This window comes from Eschrichtius robustus, chromosome X (genome assembly GCF_028021215.1).
Source record: "Eschrichtius robustus isolate mEscRob2 chromosome X, mEscRob2.pri, whole genome shotgun sequence".
NCBI classification, from domain to species: domain Eukaryota; kingdom Metazoa; phylum Chordata; class Mammalia; order Artiodactyla; family Eschrichtiidae; genus Eschrichtius; species Eschrichtius robustus.
In genome coordinates, this window is record NC_090845.1 from 89,684,427 (window position 1) to 89,711,467 (window position 27,041).

Below are 27,041 nucleotides of genomic sequence, written 5' to 3' on the forward strand. Positions count from 1 at the left end.
AAAGCTAGTCATCCTTACGCAGTCCCGCCCGGGCTGGGTTCACTACAGCAACAATTAACTGCCCATCTTCCTTTGACTTTAGTAGCTGTGGCAAAATCTTCTCTGCTCGACCGGTGTGGAATGCACAGTTGGTGATGCCTGCAAAAGAGAGGCCCACATGCCATAACTCAAAATGCAAGCCAAGCAGTTGGGGGTGGGGAGCTTCAGCTTTATAGAAACGTACAGAAAGCAGGGAGGGCTCTGCCATCTTCCCTTTGGATCTAACATACTTCTGCATAACAACGAAAGAAATGCTTTTGGACCTGCTTCATTTTTTCCAATGCGCTTTCCCTTGCAATATCTCTGTAGGCCTTTCAGCTTGAGAGACTAGATGTGTTATTTTACAACTTAGTGACTCACACAGCACATAAGGACCTATACCAAGAAGAGAACCTTGACTATAACTCAAGCGCTCCTTCTGCTATATTGGAGGCTTTCACATGGAGCCTCAGGAGCTGTCTAGAGGTGAGGTAGAGAGGAAAGAAAATCTATTTTCTATGTTGCAGTTTGGCCTAAGACTTTGTTCAAAGAAAAGGTCCTTTTGCTAAAAATAGTTTGAAACCTATTGTATTGTTATGATGCCTCATGAGTCTAATGTCAAGAAGGCTCTTCTATAGTATTCAAAGTTTTGCCAAGTTCCCTTCCTATCAGCTAGGCTTATTCTTTCCCTTAGGCTTTTTCCGGATAGAAAAAAAAAAAAAGATTAGGGAGGGATAAATTAGGAGTTTGGGATTAACATATACACACTACTATATATAAAATAGGTAACCAACAAGGACCTACTGTATAACACAGGGAACTCTACTCAATATTTTGTAATAACCTATAAGGGAAAATAATTTTTTTAATGAATTTATTTATTTATCTTTGGCTGTGTTGGGTCCCCGTTGCTGTGCACGGGCCCCCTCTAGCTGCGGTGAGCGGGGGCCACTCCTCGCCGCAGTGCGCGGGCCTCTCATTGCTGTGGCCTCTCCCATTGCGGAGCACAGGCTTCAGTAGTTGTGGCTTGCGGGCTCTAGAGCGCAGGCTCAGCAGTTGTGGCGCATGGGCCCAGATGCTCCGTGGCATGTGGGATCCTCCTGGACCAGGGCCTGAACCCGTGACCCCTGCATTGGTAGGAGGATTCTCAACCACTGCACCACCAGGGAAGCCCAGGGAAAATAATTTGAAAAAGTACATATACATATATATATATATATATATATATATATATATATATATATATATATATATATATATATGCATATAACTGAATCACTTTGCTGTATACCTGAAACTAACACAACATTGAAATCAACTATACTTCATTTTTTTAAAAAAAAAAGAAAAAAAAAGGGGGACCTCTTTTAGAAAGTCATCAGGATCCAACTCTGAGCACTCCAGAACACCTTCCCTTCCTCCCCAGTCATGGATACAGTAGATGTCCTTTCCCACACAACCGTTCCCACAGTACAGGACAACTACAGCTCTTAATTTCTCCCCAGAATGTGAGCAGTGTACCATTGAAGGCTGCAGTCCACCTGGCATCCTCTACCGCTTGCTCCATCAACTCAATCCCAAGGACCTGGGAGGTATACTGAGCCAGAGAGAGGCCGATCACACCTGGGGAAGTCGGAGAGAATAAGAGGAGGGTATTTTAGGGTATTACCAATGAGGTTATGCCTGCACCACTACCACCACCTCCCCACCTCAGCTGCAAGGGCCCTGGGTGCTGCGTGGATGGTGTTGGGGAGATAAGCTGCATGTTGATTCTGCCCTGGGCTGCCACTTGCCAGTTACACAGCAGATGTCAAGGAGGATGGTGTTAGAGTTCACTCCACTCAGCTCCCCCACAGTCCGATACAGCATCTCTGCACCAGCCGTGTTAACCTGGAAAAAGGCATCTGGAGAGATGCGGATCTTCAACCCCAGGAGATCTTCAAAGATGTGGGGCTCCCCAAATAGGAGCTGGTAGGGGGACTGCTGATGGCTGCAACGGGTCATAGCGCTAGAAAAGAATAAAAGAAGAAAGCGCCTTGGAATGGCAGGCCAACCTATCTCTAGTGGTTGGTTGGAGAGGGAGGCCCCGGCATCTCAGCTAGGAGACAAAGCCTCCATGGCATGGCCCTGAGAGCTCTGGAGGAGTTCCCCTCTCAGGGGATGGAGGTACATGCAAACACTTGGCCATCAGCAGCGCTGCCTCAGTAATCCACAACCCAGACTATGGCAAGCCATCAGACTCCGGCTTGCTGTTGGGCTGTCCCAGGTTTACCTTTCCTGGAAGTAAAGTGATGTCAAGTCACAGACTGCTCCTGACCCTCTGGTGAAAAACTTCTTTACAGTCTCCTTCTCAACACAGAGCTCCTCCTGCCCAGACCACAAAATCAGGAGTCAAGCAAAAACCCATCTCTGACAAATTTTCTCTCCAAACTCTATGGTAATCAGCCCTGCAGTAGTCAGACAAGAAGGCACATTACTCAAATCCTATTATAGATAACACTTAAAGCAATGTTCTGTAGGACCAAAAAGAAAGCTATTTTCACATCTCAGCAGAAGCACTGCTTTGCTTATTGGCTTTTGACAAATGCTATACAATAGACATGGCACTTTCTCTGGTTTGAGCCTCTTTAATAGTTCTCTAAAGAAAGTGTGAGAGTTATTCTTGTTGTAACCTAGGAGCTAAACTAAGCTTTTGTTCCATCACGAACAAGCAATAACCTTTCAATTCCTTTCATACTTCTCTACTTCAAATATCCCATCCACCCATCCAAATACCACCTCAGAAGACACGCGCCCTAAGAGAAAGGAAAGAAAGGGCACGGAACAGAATGAGCATGGTAACTAAATCCTTTCTTCGAGTTCTGAATGTTTTAAAATTCTTACGTCACTACAGAGAGCCCTGTCCATTAGCTTGACACAAGGACATATGACAATAAACTGTGTTGGAGCTATAGAGTTAAAAGGCCAGGAATCAATGACCTGGGTTCAAGCCCTAGCTTTGCTATTTACTAGCTCTTTAACCTTGGGTACCTCTATGCCTCCATTTGTTCAGCTGTGAAATGAAGGGAACAATACCTCTCCCTCTCCAGCCTACTTCACAAGTTGCTTGAGATGATCACATAAGTATTAGAATATTTTGATACAGGCATGTTTGAAAGCTCTAAGTGTATTACAAATGTAAAAGTATTATGTGGATTATGAAATTCTGACCATATTCTAGTCTCTGTTAAATTGGCTTCTGGAATCAGCAGAACACCTAATAAGTTCCGTGGGCAAAGTTCTTGTGAAAATCCTCAGGAGTCCTCACGTGATAATTAACTTGGTAACCTAGCCTCAGTCTCTTTGGTTTCATTATGCCAGCAGCATGGTTAACAGGATTCTTGCCATCTCCTCCTCATCATCCCCAACCCTTCTTTCCAACCCATACACTCCATGGATGCGTTGCTTCTGCTATCTGCCCTGAAACCTCCAAATACCAACTGCAGCATATTGATAGTAAGGGTTGCTATAGAAGCTGCTCCTTGTCATCCTTTGAGTCTCACCTGCCTTAATTCCTGGGGATGGAAAGTGATGATGGCCATTGTGTGCCCTTGGCTATTGGTGTGGGCTATGAGCTCACGCCAGTACCCACCTTCAGGAAACAGAAGGCAGGGCTCCAATGGGGACTGTCGAAGGAATACTTCGTAGTGCTAGGAAGAAAACAGTACTATTACACAGGCAAAACTAACAAAGTTTGACAGCTCATTATTCATGCTGAGCGACTGTTATGGGCTGAAGTGTATCCCCCCCCCCACACACACACAAATTCATATGTTGAACCCTCAGTACCTCAGAATGTGACCAGATTCGGAGATGAGGTCTTTAAAGATGTGTTTAAGTTAAAATGAGGCCATTAGGGTGGGTCCGAATGCTGTGGTTTCAGTCGGCCAGGCTGCCACCCCAGTGGACCCACCACACCAGTGGGCCTGGAGGACAGTATCAACCCATAGAGGATTATTCTTGAGCCTTAAAATTTAGTGGAATTTGCCCTGCTAGGTTTCAGATTTGCTTGGGACCCATGACCCCTTTCTTCTTTCTGATTTGTTCCTTTTGGAATGGGAATGTCTATCCTATGCCTGTCCTACGACTGTATTTGGGAAGCAGATAATTTGTCCAGCTTCACTGGTTCACAGCTAATTCTGTCTTAGGATGAATTATACCTTGACTGATACCTCTCATCCACACTTCATTTAGATGAGATTTAGGACTTAGAGTTGATGCTGGAATGTGTTAAGAATTTTGGGCTGTTGGAATGGGGGTGAATGTATTTTGCATGTGAGAAGAACATGAATTTTGGGCGTCCAGAGGAGAGTGTTATGGGCTGAACTGCATCCCCCTAGGATTCATACATTGAAGTCCTAACCCCTAGTACCTCAAAATGTGACTGTGTTTGGAAACAGGGCTTTTAAGTAGGTGATTAGTTAAAATGAGGCAGTTAAGGTGGGCTCTAATCCAATCTGACTGTTGTCCTTATACGAAGAGGAAATTTGGATGCACAGAAACATCAGGGCTGCACACGTGCACAGAGGAAAGCCCACATGAGGACACAGCAGAAAGGCAGCCATCTGCAAGCCAAGGAGAGAGGCCTCCAAAGAAACCAAACCTGCTGACACCCTGATCTTGGACTTCCAGCCTCCTGGACTGTCAGAAAATAAGTTTATGTTGTTTAAGCCACCCAGTCTGTGGGATTTTGTTATAGCAGTCCTAGCAAACTAATGCAGTGATATAAGAAACATGATCACTGCCCTGCAACCTTACTGAGGGATCCTATCCATGATAGCCCAAAAAAGTATGCTCCATGAAGGCTCAGAGTTGTATCCTGAGTCTAGCACATAACCAGTGCTCAATAATTACTATTGAAAGAAGGCATGAAAGAACAGCAAAGGTATCTGTATGAAGAATCTCAGCTTATTGTGTACACAATGTGGAATACAATAATCATCCATTTCTGTGAATTCCTCCTGGCAGCAATTCCTAATATACTACTAAGCTGCTATAATTCCATTCTTACTTATAACTTCCTGATGTAAGCCCATTGTTTCTATATTTCTTCATATAACCAGGTGCCAACTAGCTTAGTTGGATCCTTCATCTTCCCCTGGTAAATACAGGTCAAAAGCAATCCTGATTCAGTGTTGAGATATCAAAAATCCTTACAGCCAAACTTCAAACACAAGCCAGTTGCTGCCACAACAGGACACACTATCTGATTTACTAGGTCCTCTTGTTTTCATAATGCATGGGCTCTGGATCCACTGTATTTTCACACAAACCCAAAATAGTGCATGGAAGGGAGAGTTACACCAAAAAACAGTGCCACTTGAGAGGGTAAAAATCAATTAAGGGTGCACTTGACCACTTCTGCTATAATTTCATATAAATGCAACATAAGATGCTTAACTATAAAGAACATATTTTTTCAAATTTTTTTTCCCAAATTTTGAAGTTGGTGATTTAAAGAAAGACTGGTTCAACTGTCGTTTACTTGCTAGTTGGAAAGGAATGTTTTCTGGAAGAAGATTCAAATGTCTTTGAGGTCCTAGAAGGATAGGAACTGAAAAACTGAGTCTGACCTGGAAGATAATGGGTAAGTAAATATGAAGTACAGCTTCTCCACTGTATGATCCAAGGCTTTGGTTTCTTCATTTATAAAATAGAGCCTGAAACTCCTATTCTTACATGGGAATGCCTAAGCATCATATTGCAATATACAGTTGACCCTTGAACAACATGGGTTTGAACTGTGTGGGTCCACTTACATGCGGATTTTTTTCAATAAATACATACTACATTACTACACAATCTGCGGTTGGTTGAATCTGGGGTTGGTTGAACTCGAGACATGGAACCGCAGATATGGGAAAACCAAGGATATGGAGGGCCAGCTACAGAGTTATAGGTGCATTTTCAACTGTGCAGAGGGTCAGCGCCCCAACCCCCGTGTTGTTCAAGGGTCAACCGTATAAATGTATCAAATCAACACACTGTACACCCTAAACTTACACAATGTTGCATGTCAATTATACCTCAATAAAATAAAATTTTTAAAAAGAGTAAAAGGGCCTTCTGGTTAAAATAACAGACTATTCCTCTTAAAAATCCTACTAAAATGAAATAAAGGAATAAAAAAGACATAAACGTATTTAAACTCATCGATCCACCAATTCTCCCTTCTCTCTCTCTTGCATCATTTTCCTCCCTCACTACTGGATCATTCCCATCAATACACAAGCATGTTCTTCTAACTCTCCCACCTTTAAAAAGAAAAGTAACCTTCTCAAACCCACTTTCCCCTCCAGCCACTGTCCCATTTCTCCGCTCCTCTTTGTAGCAAAGCTCCTCAAAAGAACTGTCTATATTCACTGCCTCCCATTCCTCTCCTTCTATTCACCCACTCAAATCAGGTCCCCACCACTCCACCTAAACAGCTCCCATTATGGTCACCAACGACCTCCATGTCATGCAGTTTAAAGGTCAATTCACACTCCTCATCTTACTTGACCTACCAGCAGCACTGGCACAGCTGATGAGCCCCTCCTCCTCAGTTCACTGTCTTCACTAGGCTTTCAGGATCCCACACTCTCCCGGTTTCCTCTGACCTCACTAGCTGCCCCTTCTCAGTCACCTTTACTGGTTCCTCTTCTCCTCCCAGACCTCTTAAAATGGGAATGCCCCTGGGCTCAGTCCATGTTCCCGTTCTCTTTCTATCTACTCTCACTCCCTTGGTCATCTCTTCCAGTCTCATGATTTTAAATAACATCTACATGTTAACAACTCCAAGATTTCTAATTCTTGAACCTCATCCTAATAGATCCAACTACCTATTTAACATACCCACTCAGATGCCTAATAGGTATCTCAATGCAACATGTCCAAAATTGAGCTACTAACCTCCCCCAGCTCAAATCTGCTCTGCCACAGCTTTTTCCATTTCCGTAGTTAGTAACTCCATTGTTCCACTTTCTCCTCCCAAAAACCTAGAGCCATTTTTCACTCCTCTCTTTCTCTTATACCTTCACTCAATCAATCAAGAAATCCTGCGGTTCTGTCTTCAAGATATATCCACCTCCACTGCTGCTCCCACTGGGCTATATCATCTCACATCTGGATTATCACATGAGCCTCCTAACTAGTCTCTCCCTGCTTCTACCTTTCCCTACAACAATCCATACACAATACAATAGCCAGAGTGATCCTGTTTAAAACCTAAATCATATCATGAGATGCCCCCCCCAATCAAAACCTCCAATAGCTCAGAATAAAAGCCAAAGTCCCAACAATGACCTCTGAGGCACTACATGATCTGGTCCCCATTAACTATCCTACCTCTTCTCCTATTACTCTTCTGGGTCTACCTTCAGTTCCTCCAGAAAGCATGCCATGCTCCTTCCTTAGGGCCTTTGCCATGGCTGTTCTCTTTGCCTAGAATGCTCTTCCCTCAGACCTCCACATGGCTGACACCCTCATTTCCTTTAAGTCTTAATTCTAAAGTTTCTCAACCTTGGCACTATTGTCAATTCTGTGTCGTGGGGGGCTGTCCTGTGCACTGCAGGATGTTTAACAGCATCCTTGGCCTCTACTCACTAGACAGATACCAGTAGCACCGTCCAACCATCCCCCAGTGGTAACAACCAAAAATGTCTCCAACATTGCTAAATGTCCCCTGTAGGGCAAAACTAATCCCAATTGAGAACTACTGCTTTATTCAGATATCACCTTCTCAATGAAGCCTAACTTGATCCCATTTAAAATTACAACCCGCATTTCCCCCAAACTTATGACTTCTCATCTTCCTTATCCTGCTGCATTTCTCCCATGGCATTTGTCTTAGTCTGTTTGCACTGCTAAAACAAAAATACGATAAACTGGGTGACTTATAAACAACAAAAATTCCTCAGTTCTGGAGACTGGGAAATCCAAAATCAAGGTTCCGGCAGATTCAGTGTCTGCTGACAGCTTCCTCAATGACAGCTGCTGTCTTTTCACTGGAACCTCACACGGCAGAATGGACAAGCTAGGGGCTTCCCCGGTGGTGCAGTGGTTAAGAATCTGCCTGCCAGTGCAGGGGAGACGGGTTTGAGCCCCAGTCCGGGAAGATCCCACATGCCGTGGAGCAACTAAGCCCGTGCACCACAACTACTGAGCCTGCGCTCAAGAGTCCATGAGCCACAACTACTGAGCCCACATGCCACAACTACTGAAGCCTGCGTGCCTAGAGCCCGTGCTCTGCAACAAGAGAAGCCACCACAATGAGAAGCCCACGCACCGCAAGGAAGAGTAGCCCCCGCTCACCACAACTACAGAAAGCCCGTGCACAGCAACGACGACCCAACACAGCCAAAAAAATTTTAAAAAACAAACAAACAAATAAATAAAAAGAATGGACAAGCTAGTTCTCTGGGGCCTCTTTTATAAGGGCACTAATCCTAATCATGAGGGCTCCACTCTCATGACCTAAGCACCGCCCAAAGGCCCCAACCTCTTAATACTATTACCTTGGGGGTTAGGATTTCAACATATGAAATTTGGAGGGACAGAAACATTCGGACCAACACTGCACTTATCACCTTCTAACATATTATATAATTTACTTTATTATGTTTTTTTAAAAAATCCGTCTCCCCCCACTAAAATATAAGTTCCACAAGGGAAGGGATATTTTCTTCATTATTGTATCCTAAGCACCTAGAATAGTGCCTGGCACTTGTAGGTACTCAATTGTACTTGTTGAATGAATAAATGAAAGAAAGAACAGAGATAATGGGAGAGAAGACAACAAGAGTAAACCAGATAAAAGACTGGAATGGCAACTGACTTAGCAAGATGAAGGAAGCTACATCCGGATTGCCTACAAAGGGAGATCTGATGAGAGGTAAGGCTTATCTGCTCCACACAAGCCTGGAAAGGCTCAAACTTGAAGTGCAAGGAGGCAGAGATGGGATAAGGTACAGGGCTAAAAACAGGGTTTGGCTGAAAGTCTGGACATAAAACTGGTAAACAACCTCATCCTACAAAAAACCTCTATCCTTCTGTAGCAGGAGGTTGGGGATTTTTTTTTTCCTTAGGAGAAAATGAACACACAAATACCAGGTAATACCAGGCGGAGTGGTGGTAGAGGGGTGGAAACAGGAAGATTCAATGTAAATTCTCTCAAGAAACCGAATAGTCCCAGAGTAATGACCTCCCAAGAGAGAGACATGGGCCCCCACCCACAAGCACCAGCAGTGAAGCCAAGAATCAACAAACCACTCAAGCTGAATTGCCAATCAATTTAAAGCCTCATGCTTAAACATGAACAGTCAGGCAACTACCACCAGCTATTTGATTAAAGCCTTCATTGCAAAAGACACTACCCAAAACAAACAGGAAAAAAAAATCCCTGACGGAAGCAGATAATTCAAAAAACAGGAAAAAAAAAGGCAAAAGCAAGATTTAAAAATATATATACATGAGATATATACATATGTGTATATATATATATATGACATTACTAAAAAAAAGAAGATGCTGTACAAAAGGAACAATCAGAGAACAAGCAAAAGCTTTTGAAAATTAAAAGGTGGTAGAAAAAAAGTCAATAAAAATGTTGGCATTTATTTCAAGAAAATTTCACAAAAAGAAGAACAAAAGGGAAAAGAGATGGAAAATAGAAGAGGAATGAGTAGCAGATTACAGAATCAATTCATGAAGTCCAAAATCCAAATAATAGGAGGTATAGAGAGAACATAGAAAATGAGAGGAAGTAATTAAAGAAATAATACATCACACCAGTCAGAATGGCCATCATCAAAAAGTCTACAAATACTATATATAAAATAGATAACTAATGAGAATGTACTGTATAGCACAGGGAACTTTACTCAATGCTCTGTGGTAACCTAAACGGGAAGGAAATCTAAAAAAGAGTGGCTATACATATATGTGTAACTGACTCACTTTGCTGTATAGCAAAAACTAATACAACATTGTAAAGCAACTATACTCCAATTTTTAAAAAAGTCTACAAATAATAAATGGCAGAGAGGGTGTGGAGAAAAGGGAACCCTCCTACAGTGTCAGTGGGAATGTAAATTGGTGCAGCCACTATGGAGAACAGTATGGAGGTTCCTTAAAAGACTAAAAATAGAGTTGCCATATGATCCAGCAATCCCACTCCTGGGCAGATATCTGGAGAAAACTCTAATTCGAAAAGATACATGCACCCCAATATTCATTGCAGCACTATTTACAATAGCCAAGACATGGAAGCAACCTAAATGTCCATCGACAGAGGAATGGATAAAGAAGATGTGGTACATATATACAATGAAATATTACTCAGCCATAAAAAGAATGAAATAATGCCATTTGCAGTAACCCATAGATGGGCCTAGAGATTATCATACTAAGTGAAGTAAGTCAGACAGAGAAAGATAAATATCATATGATATCACTTATATGTGGAATCTAAAAAAATGATACAAATGAACTTATTTACAAAACAGAGGGCTTCCCTGGTGGCGCAGAGGTTCAGAATCTGCCTGCCAATGCAAGGGACATGGGTTCGAGCCCTGGACTGGGAAGATCCCACATCCCGCGGAGCAACTAAGCCCGTGCACCACAACTACTGTGCCTGAGCTCTAGAGCCCGCAAACCACAATTACTGAGCCCATGTGCCACAACTACTGAAGCCTGCGTGCCTAGAGCCCATGCTCCACAACAAGAGAAGCCACGACAATGAGAAGCCCGCACACCGCAACAAAGAGTAGCCCCCACTCACCGCAACTAGAGAGAGCCCACACGCAGCAAAGAAGACCCAACGCAGTCAGCCATACATACATACATAAATAAAACAGAAACAGACTCACAGATATAGAAACAAACTTATGGTTACCAAAGGGGAAGGGGCAGGGGAGGGATAAATTAGGATTTGGGGATTAACATATATACACTACTATATATAAAATAGAGAAACAACAAGGATCTACTGTATGACACTGGGAAGTATATTCAACATCTTATAATAACCTATAATGGAAAAGAATCTGATAAAGAATATATATATATATATATATATATAACTGAATCAGTTTGTCGTACACCTGAAACTAACACAACATTGTAAATCAACTATACTTCAATAAAAGAAATAAAAATAGGGAATTCCCTGGTGGTCCAGTGGTAAGGACTTGGCGCTTTCACTGCAGGGGTCCGGGTTCAGTCCCTGGTTGGGGAACTAAGATCCCACAAGCCACGTGGCATGGCCAAAAATATAAAAATAAAAAATAAAGGGCTTCCCTGGTGGTGCAGTGGTTGAGAATCTGCCTGCCGATGCAGGGCTCACGGGTTCGAGCCCTGGTCTGGGAAGATCCCACATGCCACGGAGCAACTAGGCCCGTGAGCCACAACTACTGAGCCTGCGCGTCTGGAGCTCGTGCTCTGCAACAAGAGAGGCCGCGACAGTGAGAGGCCCGTGCACCGCGATGAAGAGTGGCCCCCGCTCGCCGCAACTAGAGAAAGCCCTCGCACAGAAACGAAGACCCAACACAGCCATAAATAAATAAATAAATAAATTCATTAAAAAATAAATAAATAAATAAAATAATAATACAGGAAAATTTCCCATGTCTGAAAGTATTAGTTTCCAGCTTGACATGGACTAGAAAGTGCCCATCACAACGAATGAAAGAAGGGCCACATGGTCATGAAGTTTCACGGACAGAGATTCCCTAAAAGCTTCTAGAGAAAAAAAGAGGGGAGAGATTATCTACAAAGGAATAGGACTTAAAGTAGCATCCAGACTTACACAATATTAGTGGCCAGATGACAATGAAACCATGTCTTCAAATTTATAAAGGCAAATGATTCAAACCTAGAATTTGAAATCTAGAAATACTCTCAGTCATATGTCAGGAAAGAACTAAGACATTTATAGACATGCAAAGACTCAAAGTTTACTCCTAGGCACCCTTCCTCAGGAAGCTAATGGAGGTTGTATTCCAGCTAAATGAGGATGTAAACCAGAAAAAGGAAGACAGGGGATCTGAGAAACAGGGGGAAAGACAGAAGAACAGCAAAAGGAGTCCCAAGATAACAGCTAGGCAGAAGGCCTCAGGAGCCTAGGATGGAGACTCCAGAAAAAAGGTCTTCAGGGAAAATACTAAACTCAAGTTTTTGACCATATGGAGACTATTGATGAATGTTTGACAGAGCTCTTAGAGCACTCAGAAAAAAAATTAGCAATAGGTTCATAGAAAACTAAGCCAATGAGAAAATGAGGTAATTATTCAAGCCAATGAAAACTAAAAGTTGTAAAATCCATCATATTACATAGGATTAAGCAGTTATTTTTTTAAAAATGAAGCATATAGCAGAAACTAACACACTATTGTAAAGCAATTATACTCCAATAAAGATGTTAAAAAAATGATCAAGGGATCAATCCAAGAAGAAGATATAACAATTGTAAATATTAAAAAAAAATGAAGCACATTATTATGTGGAAAAAAAGGTACAGAACTGTGTCCATATTAAGCTACCTTTTAGCTAAGAAAAGGGGAGATACAACTATGTTTCCATTTTTTAAAATAAATAATAGTGAATAAAAATGTTACCCATAGAAGGAGGAAGAGAACTGGGCAGAGGGGACAGAAGTGAAAGCTAGACCTCTTTAAATACACCTTTATGGGACTTCCCTGGAGGTCCAGTGGTTAAGACTCTGCACTTCCACTGCAGGGGGGGCGGGTTCAATCCCTGGTCAGGGAACTAAGATCCTGCATGCGGCGCGGCCAAAAAACAAAACAAAAAGAAAATACACCTTTATTTTGTAGATATGACTTTGAAACCATGTAAATATCTTACAAAATTATACAACAAAAATTTAATCAAAAGGAAAAAGAAGAATGAAGAAAAAAAAAAGAATCCATGTATCATGTCAAGTTGGTGGTGTAACTACAAAGAGATGCATTCCTTCAGAGCCATAATAATTGGACAAAAAGAACTGGACAGAAATCTTGAGCTCTTTTCAGTAATCATTTGTTAGTAATAATACTAGTATTGTTGTTCTGAAATTATATGTAAAGAGTAGGATAGAATAAATAAGTACAGCTGACCCTTGAACAACACGGGTTTGAACTGCACAGGTCCACTTATATGAAGATTTTTTTCACTAAACGTGTACTACAGTACTACACGACACATGGCTGATTGAATCCACAGATGTGGAACCACAGATACGAAGTGGATTTTCGACTGCACGGGGGTTGGCGCCCTTAACCATGGCCTTGTTCAAGGGTCAACTGTAGGTATGCTAATGTTGTCAGGACTAAAGTTTTAATTGTAAGAGACAAGAGATAAAAATATAAAATCAAAGGATTTAAGTAAAAACTCTACAATTTTTAATTTGATTTGGACATATTACTGTGAACTCATATTTTCTTTTAAAAATACTTCCTAGCTCTGTCCACTAAAAAGGCCTTGAAATATGACCAACTCAGTATAAATAAGCACTCACCTAGCACCCTGCCATTTCCCACTAAAAGAGACAAGGATTCCTTAAAGAAACGGCTGATTCCAGCTCCCAGGCATAAAATGGACTAGATGTGCTAGAAATATCTTATCATTCCAGAACTATCACGGCCATCTAGGTCTCACAGCCAATTTAAAGAGGTTCCAACTGGCCAGAAATGGAGCAATTGGAGTACCAAAAATCCCCTAGTATCTGCAGTAGATTGAAACATATCAAGTATGTTAAAAATCTATGAGTTCCTAATGATACCAAAACAAACACATTTAACTGATCATCTTTTGAGGAAGGTGAAAGAACCAAGGATTTATCCTGCCTTTCCTGTAAGAGTACCTTAGAGTAACCAAAGGGTTGATAGGGAAAAGTTATTTCTAGAAGAATTCCAGCTAATATATGATAGATTTAGAACATAACTGCATTGCAACCCTCCCCTGAAATAAGAGATCTAGGCACTGACCACTAATGACAGCTAAACCACTAAGCGAAAAGCTGACAGGGAGCTTTTCAATGAGTGGATCAGACTGATGACACCAGAATCCACTGTTCAATGTTAACATCACCAAAAAAGAGAGCCCACTAGACATCTACATGTAAAAACATTCTTGCCAAAAATCAAACCTGAATCTGATCAACACTCTAGATCTACCAGCTTAGAGGAAATACAGGGGATAGAGGAAGAACATTCAATGATATCAAGGGGATTCAATCAGCAAAATCCAGAATGGGAGACTCTCCAGAGGAAAACAAACCAGTTTCTTCAAAAAGTAAATTGCAGGGACAAAAAAATTAATAGGGAGGGGTACTTACAAATTAAGAGGCTAAAGAGACATGTTAATCAAATGCAATGTATATACCTTGTTTGAATCCTGATTTGAACAAGCCAACTATATCAATCAAGCTTTTTATGAGATAAAACAGTGCCAAATCTGAACATCTACTAGGTAGTTGATGATATTATGGGATAAATGTTTATTTGCAGGTGTGACAATGGTATGAAACTATGTTAAAAAATTAAGTCCTTTCTGTTAAAACTCATGCTGTGGTATTTATATCTTATATGATATAATGTCTGGAATTTGCCTCAAATAAATCCAAAGGGGCTGGTGGAAAGTGGGTGAGAGTACAGTGAAAGCAAGATGGGCCACGTGTTGATAGTTACTGAAGCTGGGTAATGGGTACATGGGGTTTGTTATACCATTCTATACTTTTATACGTTTGTAATTTTCCACAACATAAAATGAAAGAAAAAAACCAGTACAATAAAGGAAACAAAATCTTAGTACATCTACTTGGCTCAGGAGTGAATATCTACAGTCATAACAATACAGATGCTAAATATCAGTGAGACCAGTTGCCTGGACTGGAGTGATGATGATGGTGGTGGAAACAGAAAGAAGAGGGTAGAGTCAAAGTATTTTTAGAAAGGAAAACTGAACAAAATAAATAAGAAAACAAAAAAAAAAGAAAGGAAAACTGAAAGGACATGGAGATTAATTATATGTGGCTGAGGAGGAAGTGGTAGGATTAAGACAGAGGAGTCTAAGAGGACATATGTTTCTAGTACATGTTGCTACCATTTACTAACGTGAGAAAAAAAGGGCACATTTGGCAAGGGAAGAGGGTAAATTTAGCTTAGGGCAATGGTTCTCAACCGGAGGCGACTGTGCCCCACAAGAGATATCTGGGGGCATTTTTGGTTGTCACAACTCATGGCCTCTAGGGGCAGAGGCCACGGATGCTGCTAAACATCCTCCAGTGCACCTAACAGCCCCACACAATAAATAATCATGCAACCCAAAATGTTCATGGTGCAAAGGCTGAGAAATCTGGATCTGGGCCAATGCTGATTTGAAGAGCTCCACAGGAAAACTAGGTGAGGATGTTCAGTAGCCTTTGGAACCCCACCTCCTGAAGCTCAAGATGGAGCTGGTATGCAAATATAAGTTTAGGAGTTGTCACTTTACAGGTGCTCATTCCAATCATCAGCTATAGTGGTGTGCGATCTCCCATGAATATATTCAAAAAGAAGGCCAAGGACAGAGTCCTGGAGGACACCAACACTTATCGTGGGAAAGAAAGGGAGAAAAAGATCCCATGAGAACGACTAAGAAGTGGCCAGCGAAATAGGAGGAAAACCATCAGAGAATGGTAGCACAGAAACCAAAGACAGTGTTCCCAAGGAGAAAAATAAGAATAATAAGCGGTGCCAAAGGCAGAGAAAAGTTGAGTAAGTTAGGGGCAGAAAGTTTCCATTTAATTTGGCAAAACGGAGCTCACTGATGACTTTGGCAAGGTTAATTTCTAGGAATTGTTGGGGGCAGAAGCAAGAACCATCAGATTTTTTTTATTGAATACATTTATGAACTGAAAGAAAAGAGCCAATAGAGGTGGAGAAAAATAGGTAAAGAAACGGGAGAAAGAGGGAATGTAACAAAGGAATAAGGGACTTGGGGAGAGAGGAGATGAGTCCAAGATGGTGTTTCAAGGAAGAAGAATAGCCTTGGACAGGTAGAAGACTAACAGCATTTCACTGAGATAGGAGGGAAAGGAAGGGTAAGATTTCAGCGAAATTGGTAGATGGTAGGGGAAGCAGCTAAGGGAATTCTCATCTGTTGGTCTTAATTTTCCAGTGCAGAACCAGGCACAGCCATCTGTTAAGAGCAAGGGTAAAGGTGATGGGATAGGAAATTCGAGGAGAGGTAAGAGTTTAGAATAGTCACTGAAGACAATGGGAGAAGAAGCTGACAAGGGTCATGTAGGAAGATTTCTGGAGAATGATCCTATGATGGGAGCTGTGTTCTAGCCAGGAAATCTTTGAGGTCACGATGTGTCCTATGAGAAGGCACCACCCAAGTGTCAGAAAGCTGAATCATTAGGAGGATGGGTGCTGTAAGTATAAACAGGGAAAAAGTATGTCAGTTGGAAGTCCTGTTTCTTTTGCCTTTTTCTTTTAAGTTCCAGGAGGGCAGGCACCATGTTTGTTTGAGTCACCACTGGATCCCCAGCACCTAGTCCAGTGCCTGACACATAGTAGGTACTCAATAAATAGTGGGCGCATGAAATAGAGGGATACTAAAATGTCTCAGAGGCCAATCCAATGATGTAGATGCCTTACGCCCACTCCCACATCTCTCATGATATGTTTCAACCTTGTTCTGCTGAAAACACTAGCCTTCCAAATCCAGACACCTGCCACTTGCTATCCTGCCCTCATCAGTATCTCTCTGTCCTAAATTTCCCTTGTATTAAATTCCTTGGATGCTTGACATTTGCAATAATGGATGCAGTTCTCTCTCCTCCTCTCCACCCTCTCTGAAATGAAACACTAGCAATGTTCTCTCCACCGTTAAGAAGTACACTTTCAGAACAGAACCCCCCTCCCCTGTAGCACCAGAAGAGCTCTATTATTAAAATGTCAGGCATGCTGCCGTTATAGACTGCAATGCCCAGGGTCATCTTCAACCAGCCTTTGTTCCTTATTACCTGTGCCACTTGACTGTGTTTCTTGGGGATATTTTTCAGATGGTTAGACCGCACACAGACCATGTTCCTGTCTATGGAAAGAAAAAGAATTTGATTTACATGGTTTTCTTCCTAAAAGATTATTTAGAATAAAATGTCTAGCAACTCAAATCCCCTAATCCAAAGAGGCATATGCAAATATGAAGAAGCAAAGTACCTAATTCATGCTCAAGGCCATTTTTCAGGGAAAACCTGTTTCCTGGTCTGGCCATTAAAAAGCTTATTCTTAATGGAGCTAGTCCGCAATATTTTCTCTCATGCCACAAATGTGCGATATGATGTCTGCTTTCTGTTCAGATGTTAAGAGGGAAGTAAAATGTAATGGGTTTTGTTTTTCTGTTAGTGAATAACAGAACACTGACGTCATATACTCATTTAATTCAACACACAGGGAAAAAAAGAAAGCCAAGTGCCTACCCTAATGAACTGTAGTTTAAGGCATATGGATATTAAACAGTGTGACTAATATAAAATGATGGTGTTTCAAGTGGATTTATTGAAAATGGGCAAATGGTAAGTTCAGGAATGGAATCTGGGAATGGATACTGGAATTAAGTCTCAGAAATATGCCACTGTGATTTCTCTCACCAGCACTCACCTCCCCTACCAGTTCTTTTAAGGCAGATTTATCACAGAAAGCTCTGAATTTTCAGGGATATGGGGATGTGAAATAGAAAGGGCATGTCTCTAATAAGCAGGAGGCTGCTCCCAGCACAGAAAGTAACATAAAATGATAACGACGATGATGACGATGTTGACAACAATGATGATAATGAGAGAGCAGCAGCACCAGCATCGATATTTATGAAGTGCTTACTAGGCCTCAGGCATATGGCTTTTAGAGGAAGAAAGCTGGGGGGCGGGGAGGTTGATTCCTAGCCCTGTAATACAATGACTACTCACCAAAAAGTATCCCCAATTAACCTTATTTTTTTAATGCCTTTTTTTAAATTGAAGTATAGTTGATTTACAATGTTGTGTTACTTTCAGGTGTACAGCATAGTGATTCAGTTATACATATCCATATATACATATCTATATCTATATATTCTTTCTTAGATTCTTTTCCTTTATAGGTTATTACAAAATATTGAGTATAGTTCCCTGTGCTATACAGTAGGCCCTTGTTGGTCATCTATTTTATATATAGTAGTGTGTATACGTTAATCCCAAACTCCTAATTTATCCCTCCCCCACTTCCCCCTTTGGTAACCATAAGTTTGTTTTCTTTGTCTGTGGGTCTATTTCTGGTTTGCAAGTAAGTTCATTTGTATCATTTTTTTTGATTCCACATATAAACGATATGATATTTGTTTTTCTCTGTCTGGCTTACCTCACTTAATATGATAATCCCTAGGTCCACATTGCTGCAAATGGCATTATTTCATTTTTTGTAGCTGAGTAATATTCCATTGTGTATATATATACCACATCTCCAATTAACCTTGTGATCATGCTCTGCATCAAAGGCTTCCAATTCAACTTTCTCCTTTAAAGCCACCATATTTCCCACTCCTCTCCACTCCCACAGACACTGTTCTCTGCACCCTCCCCTTTCCTCTCAGTTTTTGGTTTGTTATTTCTACTAGTCACAGCCTTCGACTGACCTCTCCAAGTTCCCAGGTAGTATCCCACAGTCTTTGGATTGCCATCTGGACCTCGGTTCACAGAGAAGGTGGACTTATTTCGGTAGCCATTGATGACAGGCTGGAGAAGGCAGAAGGATAGGAGAGGGACAACAGGTCAAATAAAACCAAGGAGGACAACAATACAAAGAATGAAAGAATGTTCTCTGGATGAGAAAAAATAAATGATGCTTGCTTGGAAGGTATGGCATAGGTGAAATTCCATGACTGAGAAGATCAAGACACTCCATAGACACTCCATAGGAGAAAGGAGTTCCAATCTTGCCATAAAGCAGGAGTCAGAAAACTTTTTCAATAAAGGGCCAGACAGTAAATCATTTTAGGCTTTGCAGGCCATACGGTCCCTGTCACAACTATTCAACTCTGCCACTGTAGTGCAAAAGTAGCCATAGACAATCCATAAACAAGTGAGCTCAGCTGTGTGCCAATAAAACTTTATTTACAAAGTCGAGCAGCAGAGCAGATGTGGCCTCAGGGCCATAGTTTGCCAACCTCTGCCACAAATTAAATTCTGCCTTTCTGAGGCCCCATTAGAAGTTTTCCAAAGTCTGGAATCTTTCTAAGGAGGCAGTAGTGTACTGGTTGAGAAAGTGGGCTCTGCATCAGATCAACTTGAGTGTAAACCTTAGCTCTGGCACTTTCTAGATGTGTGTCCTTGGTCGAATCACTTAATCTCTCTGAGCCTCAAGTATTCATCTGTAAAATGACACTGTCTATCCCTCAGTGTGACTGTAAATAGTAAACAAGACAATGACACATGTTACTCGCTTAGCATAGGGCCTGGTCCCCAGCAAGTGCCTGGTTAAGTATTGGCTGATAGTATTAGCTATTAAGGAGACTTGGTAGATAAAGGATAGGGAAGTAGGGGCTTACAGAAGGTATAATAGGATGGAGGAAACAACAGAGCCCCTCAGATCTGGGTGCAGCTGTTGTCACATTGACTCCATTGAGCATCTGTAGGTAAGATTCTAGTCTCTGTAAAATTTTCTTCTGAGCTTCAAATTTCACCTGCAAAAGAATATAAGCAGTGAAACAAAAGACTTCTGCAGTATCACCTCAAAGTATAGAAAACAAACAGGATAAGAGAAGGTTGTCCCATGGATTCTTGGGTCACGGTCTCAGCAGATAAGGAACTCAGAATGATGGAACAGCAACAGACCTAATGAGGTACCTGGAAAAGGTCAAGTGAGCTCTTATGTAAGCTCACCATTTCATCTGACCTTTCAGACTGAACATTCCAGCTACATGTTAGTGCTGTCCAGTAGAACTTGCTGTGATAATGGCAATGTTCTCTATTGGTGTTACATTCTGTGTAATAAGGCAGCCTACACTAGCTACAGGTGGCTACTGAGCACTTGAAATGTGACTTGTGACTGAGGAAACGAATTTTTAATTTTATTTCATTTTAATTAACAGTCGGGTCTGCTATCACGTGACACAAGCATTCCTACACCATACTATGCAAAATTACTCAAAAGAAATCACAGGGCTCATGGGACAATGGGGTTGGGCACACACATTCCAAAAATTTATCAGTAACACACACAAAAAAGGTAGGAAATTAATAAAAATAGCAAAGTTTTGCACATGTTAAATGGCTAAGCAATGTATAAACACTACAATAAGGATGGCTCATTACCCCGACAAAGACCTGAAACTTGCTTGTGGAAGTGGCTGTCCACTTATGAGTTATCGTGAGGTGGTGAAAGGAGGGTTATGGGGGTGGAACAGAAAGTTCTCACAACAGATGTGAATGGGTGTGGCTCATACCACACTCAGTGATCTGAGGGAGCTGGGAGATGTGTGAGGTGTGTGTGGGTGTTCATTTTACAAATTCTTACCCAGCTCAGTTCGGCCGGGTACAGATCCCCTTTCATCTCATGTTTCTTGTGGACAAAATCACTCCTAAGCAAATATGAAATCTGCTTTTTGTTCAAATTGTTCCCTAATACATCAATCTGTTGGAACAAATTTTCATTTTCAAAACAAGCATTAGAGCAGAATTGGCTGTATTTAAATTTAAATAGCCACATGTAGCTAGTGGCTACCGTGTTGGAAAGTGCAGCTATATATGAAGCAGCAAGAGCACTTGCTACTCACACACACAGAGCTATAAGAATAACCCAAAAAAAAAGCAAGGAAGAAAGGAAACAGGCATTCGGATATAAGGCTCTAGAGTTTGGAAGACACAACTGGCCTAAAGTGAAAATTTCAGAGTCATTAGCATATTGAGTTTAAGGACACGTTGGGGCATCTGGGTAAACCTGTCCAGCCAAGCTTCCTACAAGTCTACCACCTGATAGAATGGAGGAGTGAAGACTTAAGCTGGGTACCTACCTTGAGCTGTTCTTCATAGCTCAGCCTCCAGAGTGGCGTCACAACATCAGCCAGCCTTGAATAAAATAAGTCAGGCACCTCATTCATTATCTAAATATGTACTGAGCACCTACTACGCATAAGTACTTCCTGCCACCATTTGCTCTGGCATTTTACTTATCATTCAGAAGACCTAACTCTCAGGCCCCTGAGGAGATGGAGTCTGGGAGAAGAGCCCATTCTGGTGCTGTCTACTTAACAAAGCCGAACAGATGGGCAAACCTAATATAAGAAAAATCCAGATTCATCAGGAGGTAATTAATCATATTACAAAAAGGCTTCACTGTTGGGTTCCTTTAAATAGCTCACTTCCCTAACACTTTTAAAATATAATTTGATTTAGAAAATACAGTTGTTGCATAAAATGAGGTATATTTGTGTTTGCATGGTTGCTGTGGGACTATTTCATTTCTAATTCATCTCATCTCTAAGTCCCTGGCTTTCAGTATACCTGTCCTGGACCTTTTGAGACACAAGGTCCCAGTTTAATATTCTCTTTCTGCCAAAAACACACATAAAGGCAAGGAGAACATTTTCTGCAATCACAAAGCATTTCCACCAACATTCCTTAGATGTCTTAAGTTTTCCCTGGGTATCCTACCTGAGGGGCCCCCCTGAATCCCTGCATATGCCACATTGTACGTCAGGCATACAGAATTTCAGTAGGCCCAGAGATTCAGATTTGTTAAGGGGAAGGGATATCACCCAGGGCCTTACCTTTCCTGCCAGGAATCATCTAGTGGTCCAAGATGTCTTGGTTTCTTCTGACTTTTCTGTCTTCTTTGACACTTCTTGGCTATCATGTGGGTGAAGTTTCCCTTACATGCTGAGCCCAAAAAGAGTTGTGACCAACCTGGAGGTTTTCTGGCATGCCAGGGGAGCAAATAATAATAGCATCTACCTTATAGAGTGGTTGCAAGAGTTAAATAAAGGATAATAAAAAGCACTTAGCATGGTGCTGGGAAAACTGGACAGCTACATGTAAAAGAATGAAATTAGAACACTCCCTAACACCATACACAAAAATAAACTCAAAATGGATTAAAGACTTAAATGTAAGGCCAGACACTAAAACTCTTAGAGGAAAACATAGGAAGAACACTCTATGACATAAATCACAGCAAGATCCCTTTTGACCCACCTCCTAGAGAAATGGAAATAAAAAACAAAAAATAAAAATAAACAAATGCTACCTAATGAAACTTAAAAGCTTTTGCACAGCAAAGGAAACCATAAACAAGATGAAAAGACAACCCTCAGAATGGGAGAAAATATTTGCAAGTGAAGCAACTGACAGAGGATTAATCTCCAAAATATACAATCAGCTCATGCAGCTCAATATCAAAAAAACAAACAACCCAATCCAAAAATGGGCAGAAGACCTAAACAGACATTTCTCCAAAGAAGATATACAGATTGCCAACAAACACAGGAAAGAATGCTCAACAGCACTAATCCTTAGAGAAACGCAAATCAAAACTACAATGAGGTATCACCTCACACCAGTCAGAATGGCCATCATCAAAAAATCTAGAAATAATAAATGCTGGAGAGGGTGTGGAGAAAAGGGAACCCTCCTGCACTGTTGGTGGGAATGTAAATTGATACAGCCACTCTGGAGAACAGTATGGAGGTTCCTTAAAAAACTAAAAATAGAACTACCATATGACCCAGCAATCCCACTACTGGGCATATACCCTGAGAAAACCAGAATTCAAAAAGAGTCATGTACCAAAATGTTCATTGCAGCTCTATTTACAATAGCCAGGACATGGAAGCCACCTAAGTGTCCATCAACAGATGAATGGATAAAGAAGATGTGGCACATATATACAATGGAATATTAATCAGCCATAAAAAGGAACGAAACTGAGTTATTTGTACTGAGGTGGATGGAGTTATCGAGTCTGTCATACAGAGTGAAGTAAATCAGAAAGAGAAAAACAAATACCTTATGCTAACACATATATATGGAATCTAAAGAAAAAGAAAAAGAAAAAAAAATGGTCAGAAAAACCTAGGGGCAAGATGGGAATAAAGATGCAGACCTACTAGAGAATTGACTTGAGGATACGGGGAGGGGGAAGGGTAAGCTGCGATAAAGTGAGAGAGTGGCATGGACATATATACACTACCAAAGGTAAAACAGATAGCTAGTGGGAAGCAGCCGCATAGCACAGGGAGATCAGCTCGGTGCTTTGTGACCCCCTAGAGGGGTGGGATAGGGAGGGTGGGAGGGAGACGAAAGAGGGAGGAGAAATGGGGATATATGTATATGTATAGCTGATTCACTTTGTTATAAAGCAGAAGCTAACACAACATTGTGAAGCAATTATACTCCAATAAAGATGTTAAAAAAAAAGCACTTAGCAGAAGATTAAATAGACATGATGTTTGTAAAGCTCTGAGCAGTGTCCAATGCCTGGGAAAAACTCAGTACGTGTTAATTACAACTGTCATGATGTTTAAAGACAGTATGGGACTGAGTGGGGGTGGCAATATTAAAGGAAGGGAGCAGGGGTAAGGAATAGTGGGAGTAACTATGAGTCAAAAGCTGGAAGAGTTAGAACAGGTGAAGGGCCTCACTTTGGAAAGAGGAAGGAACCCCTCTTCCTCCAACACAGGACTCTCTGTTGTCGCCTATTTACCTAATGGTGCCTGATCATTGATGTTTAACTATTTTGAGTACCAAGGACACATGAATGGACTTGGCCAGACACCTCACCGATCTGCCATGAAATTACCTTTTTGCCCTTGCCCTCTACCTTGGATTTCATCCCAATGTTAAGTCATACCTTAATTCAGAATGAAATACATTTCAAGTCCAATGTACGGAATAGGTTTATTAACAAAGATTCTTCCATGGGGGATTCCCCGGTGGCGCGGTGGTTGAGAATCTGCCTGCCAGTGCAGGGGACACTGGTTCGAGCCCTGGTCTGGGAAGATCCCACATGCCGCGGAGCAACTGAGCCCGTAAGCCACAACCACTGAGCCTGCGCGTCTGGAGCCTGTGCTCCACAAGAGAGGCCACGACAGTGAGAGGCCCGCGCATCGCAATGAAGAGTGGCCCCCGCTCGCCGCAACTAGAGAAAGCCCTAGCCCAGAAACGAAGACCCAACACAGCCAAAAATAAAAATAAATAAATTTATTTAAAAAAAAAAAGATTCTTCCATGGACTCAATGCAACCAAAAATAAATAAATAAATTTATTTTAAAAAATTTAAAAATTAAAAAGATTCTTCCATGGCTCCCTCTATTACTGTGAAATTAGTTTGCGTGATCACTGCCTAATTTAGAGGACGCTGACATGGGTGCTGCAATATTTAGCCCATACAGTATTTTGTATGTTTACAAAGTACTAAAGAAAGTAACTGTCATAGCTTGGAAGCGTTTTGAGGATTTCAAATTTCTAACAGAATAAATTTAAGCTGGCCCAGAGTTCAGGTGTTAACAATAACACAGTCCACCCAGCTCCCAGGAAGGGACAAGTCATTAAGAACGTGGGCTCTGGGGCCACGTTCTAATCCCAGCTCTTCTTCTCACTAGCTCTATGACTCTGGGCAAGTTACCTAAGTGTTATGAATCTCAGTGTCACCATCTATAAAAATAGGACTGGTAACACCTACCTTTCAGGGTTGTGGTAAGAATTAAATGAGCTCATATACAGGAAGCACTCAGGTCTGTGCCTAACACAGCAGCTGTTCAACATGTGTCACTGCCCTGCCTCAGGCTCTGAGTTGAAGTGTGTCACTTGACTTCTTTGTGCCTCAATGTGTCCAACCTGTAAACCTGGTGAGATATAATAATGCATGCGAGTGCTGTGAGGGTAAGAACAATTATGTGGAAACTTAAAACAAACAACACACACACGCAAACTCTCCTAACCTCAGTGCCTGCTGGAGTGTGGTGAACTTAAGGCCCACTCAGGACCACCTGTTAATACTACCAAATGTGTGACCTGTGGTAGACCTTTTTCCAAGGTGAGACAAATGTATATATTTGATATAAGGAAAAGCAAAACCAGAGAAAGGAAGTGAGCGAAGGGGCAGGAGACAAAGAATAAAGAATGGTATGGAGAGGGGCACTGAGGAGGCCCACACTACAGGGGGAGAGAGTGGTACTCTTCCAGGAAAGGGGCCCTGTCCCTCCAGCTGGCAGGGAAGGAAGAAGGAAACTGCAGGCCCACTGGGGGTTGGCAGAGGGACAGGGGAGCTGAGGAGTTTGAGGACAGCTATCTCTATCCCATGACATTTAGACTTTTTGTGAGTGTGGGCCCTCTCCCTGGTGACTGCCACCATGACTGTGCTCCACTTGCCCTGTACCCCTTGTCCTTCTACGTTTCTCCAAATGGGCAGATATAGTCTACAATAGGACTCTACTATTTCAGGGTGCCAACCAGACATCTCTCCTGGTAAAGAGCCTCTCATCATACTTAGTAATTTCTCAAGTGAAATATAGTTTTCAAGGCAGTACAGTAATACCAGTCAAAGTGAGTTATATTTTGTTTTTATAGTGGTTCCTGTTTTAAATAAATGCTTGGGTTTAAAAAAAAAAAAAAAGAATGTGACAACTGCTCTATTTCTGCCTCAGGAATTGATCAGAAAGACACCCAAGGTCCAGAGCTGCCAGAGAGGAAGCTATACTAACTCTCTAGGGCTGAATAGCTAACCAGCCTGAAATGCTCAGAGAGGTTCAAAGCAGAGACTATGTAGTAGGTTTAATCCTCACAGAGCCAAGGATCTCCTTGGAGCAAATGTTCACCCACGGAAAAGGATCCTGCTTACACTCTCCGTTTACCCTTCTTGCAGCTAGCCTGGCCCCAGATATGGTTCCTGGCTAAACCAGACGGACAGATGGGTACTGCTGCGTCCTGACTGCAGCCCACGTGCAGTCAGGTCCTTCCTTCCCCCACCAGACCCCCTTCACCAGCCCTTCCATCCCTCTCTTCTTTGGGCAAGTTCTGCCCACCGTGTCTGTAAGAAGGGTAACGAGGAAGAGACACTAGGAAAGGCTACCACTGAACTTGGGCGGACTGCAGGGCCAGAAGAGCCGGCAAGGGGAAGCAGGGGGAGGTCAGAACACAGGCGGACGCAGAGCTGGATGCGACCACGTGCAGCCAGCGTCCGGTCGTCCCCTCCCCCACCTCGCCTGCCTTCCCAACTCCCCGCCCAGGGGGCAGCTTGGCGCAGTAAGCAGTCTTCTCTACTGCAGGGGATAAATCGGGTTTTCGGACACTCCACGTACCCCTCTTACCTTCGTAACCTATAAATCGTCTTACAAACCGGAGGCGGTTAACGAAAAAATCAGCTAAGGGCCCTCATCGCAGCCTCTGGGGAGAGTCACTTCCTGGTGCGTCCAGCGCCTCTACTCCCGGGACAGACGCGGCGGGACGCTGGGCTCCCCCCGGGCGCCGGCTGGCCCGACACCGGGCAGCTGGTCTCGGGAGCCCTTCCCCCGACTTTGTCCGGGCGCTTCTCTAGAAATCCTCAGCCAAAGCACTCGTTGCGCTAAGGCCCGGCGCCTTCCCCACCCCCGCGACCCCTCCGCGCGACCCCGCCCCCTGCCTGCTCTCCTCACCCTCCCATTGGTGGATCTGGATAAATCTCCTAAATCAGTTAGAAATTCTCAATACTGTATCGTAAACAGCGCTACCTCTATAGGGGTAGCCTACAACCAGAAGAATAGTTTTCTGGGTGGTCACCCTAGAGGGGTGGGATAGGGAGGGTGGGAGGGAGGGAGATGCAAGAGGGAAGAGATATGGGAACATATGTATATGTATAACTGATTTACTTCGTTATAAAGCAGAAACTAACACACCATTGTAAAGCAATTATACTCCAATAAAGATGTTACAAAAAAAAAAAAATAGTTTTCTAATGGTAGAATTGCAGGCATCAGATCCATAATGGATTGGAAGATTGGGAGATGAAGAGCGG

General features: G+C 42.2%; 1 protein-coding gene across 7 annotated transcripts in view; it reads right to left on the reverse strand.

Annotated features, from left to right (window-relative positions):
* Nucleotides 1–26,627, reverse strand: part of TRMT2B (tRNA methyltransferase 2 homolog B) — a 122,142-nt gene extending 95,515 nt beyond the window's left edge. For 5 of the 7 annotated variants that reach the window (XM_068533530.1, XM_068533527.1, XM_068533526.1 and 2 more), the window contains exons 1-12: nucleotides 26,359–26,627; nucleotides 24,732–24,894; nucleotides 21,823–21,969; nucleotides 21,067–21,121; nucleotides 19,603–19,737; nucleotides 18,691–18,790; nucleotides 17,045–17,115; nucleotides 3,561–3,707; nucleotides 2,291–2,385; nucleotides 1,812–2,026; nucleotides 1,540–1,641; nucleotides 19–138 (exon numbers count right to left, since the gene is read on the reverse strand). In XM_068533530.1, the coding sequence (XP_068389631.1) occupies nucleotides 19–138; nucleotides 1,540–1,641; nucleotides 1,812–2,026; nucleotides 2,291–2,385; nucleotides 3,561–3,707; nucleotides 17,045–17,115; nucleotides 18,691–18,790; nucleotides 19,603–19,737; nucleotides 21,067–21,121; nucleotides 21,823–21,969; nucleotides 24,732–24,814 (1,270 nt within the window). In that variant the 5' untranslated portion in view covers nucleotides 24,815–24,894; nucleotides 26,359–26,627. The remainder of the gene's footprint in view (nucleotides 1–18; nucleotides 139–1,539; nucleotides 1,642–1,811; nucleotides 2,027–2,290; nucleotides 2,386–3,560; nucleotides 3,708–17,044; nucleotides 17,116–18,690; nucleotides 18,791–19,602; nucleotides 19,738–21,066; nucleotides 21,122–21,822; nucleotides 21,970–24,731; nucleotides 24,895–26,358) is intronic. The other 2 variants (XM_068533528.1, XM_068533529.1) reach the window with 2 other exon arrangements.
* Between the last annotated feature and the right edge of the window lie 414 nt (nucleotides 26,628–27,041).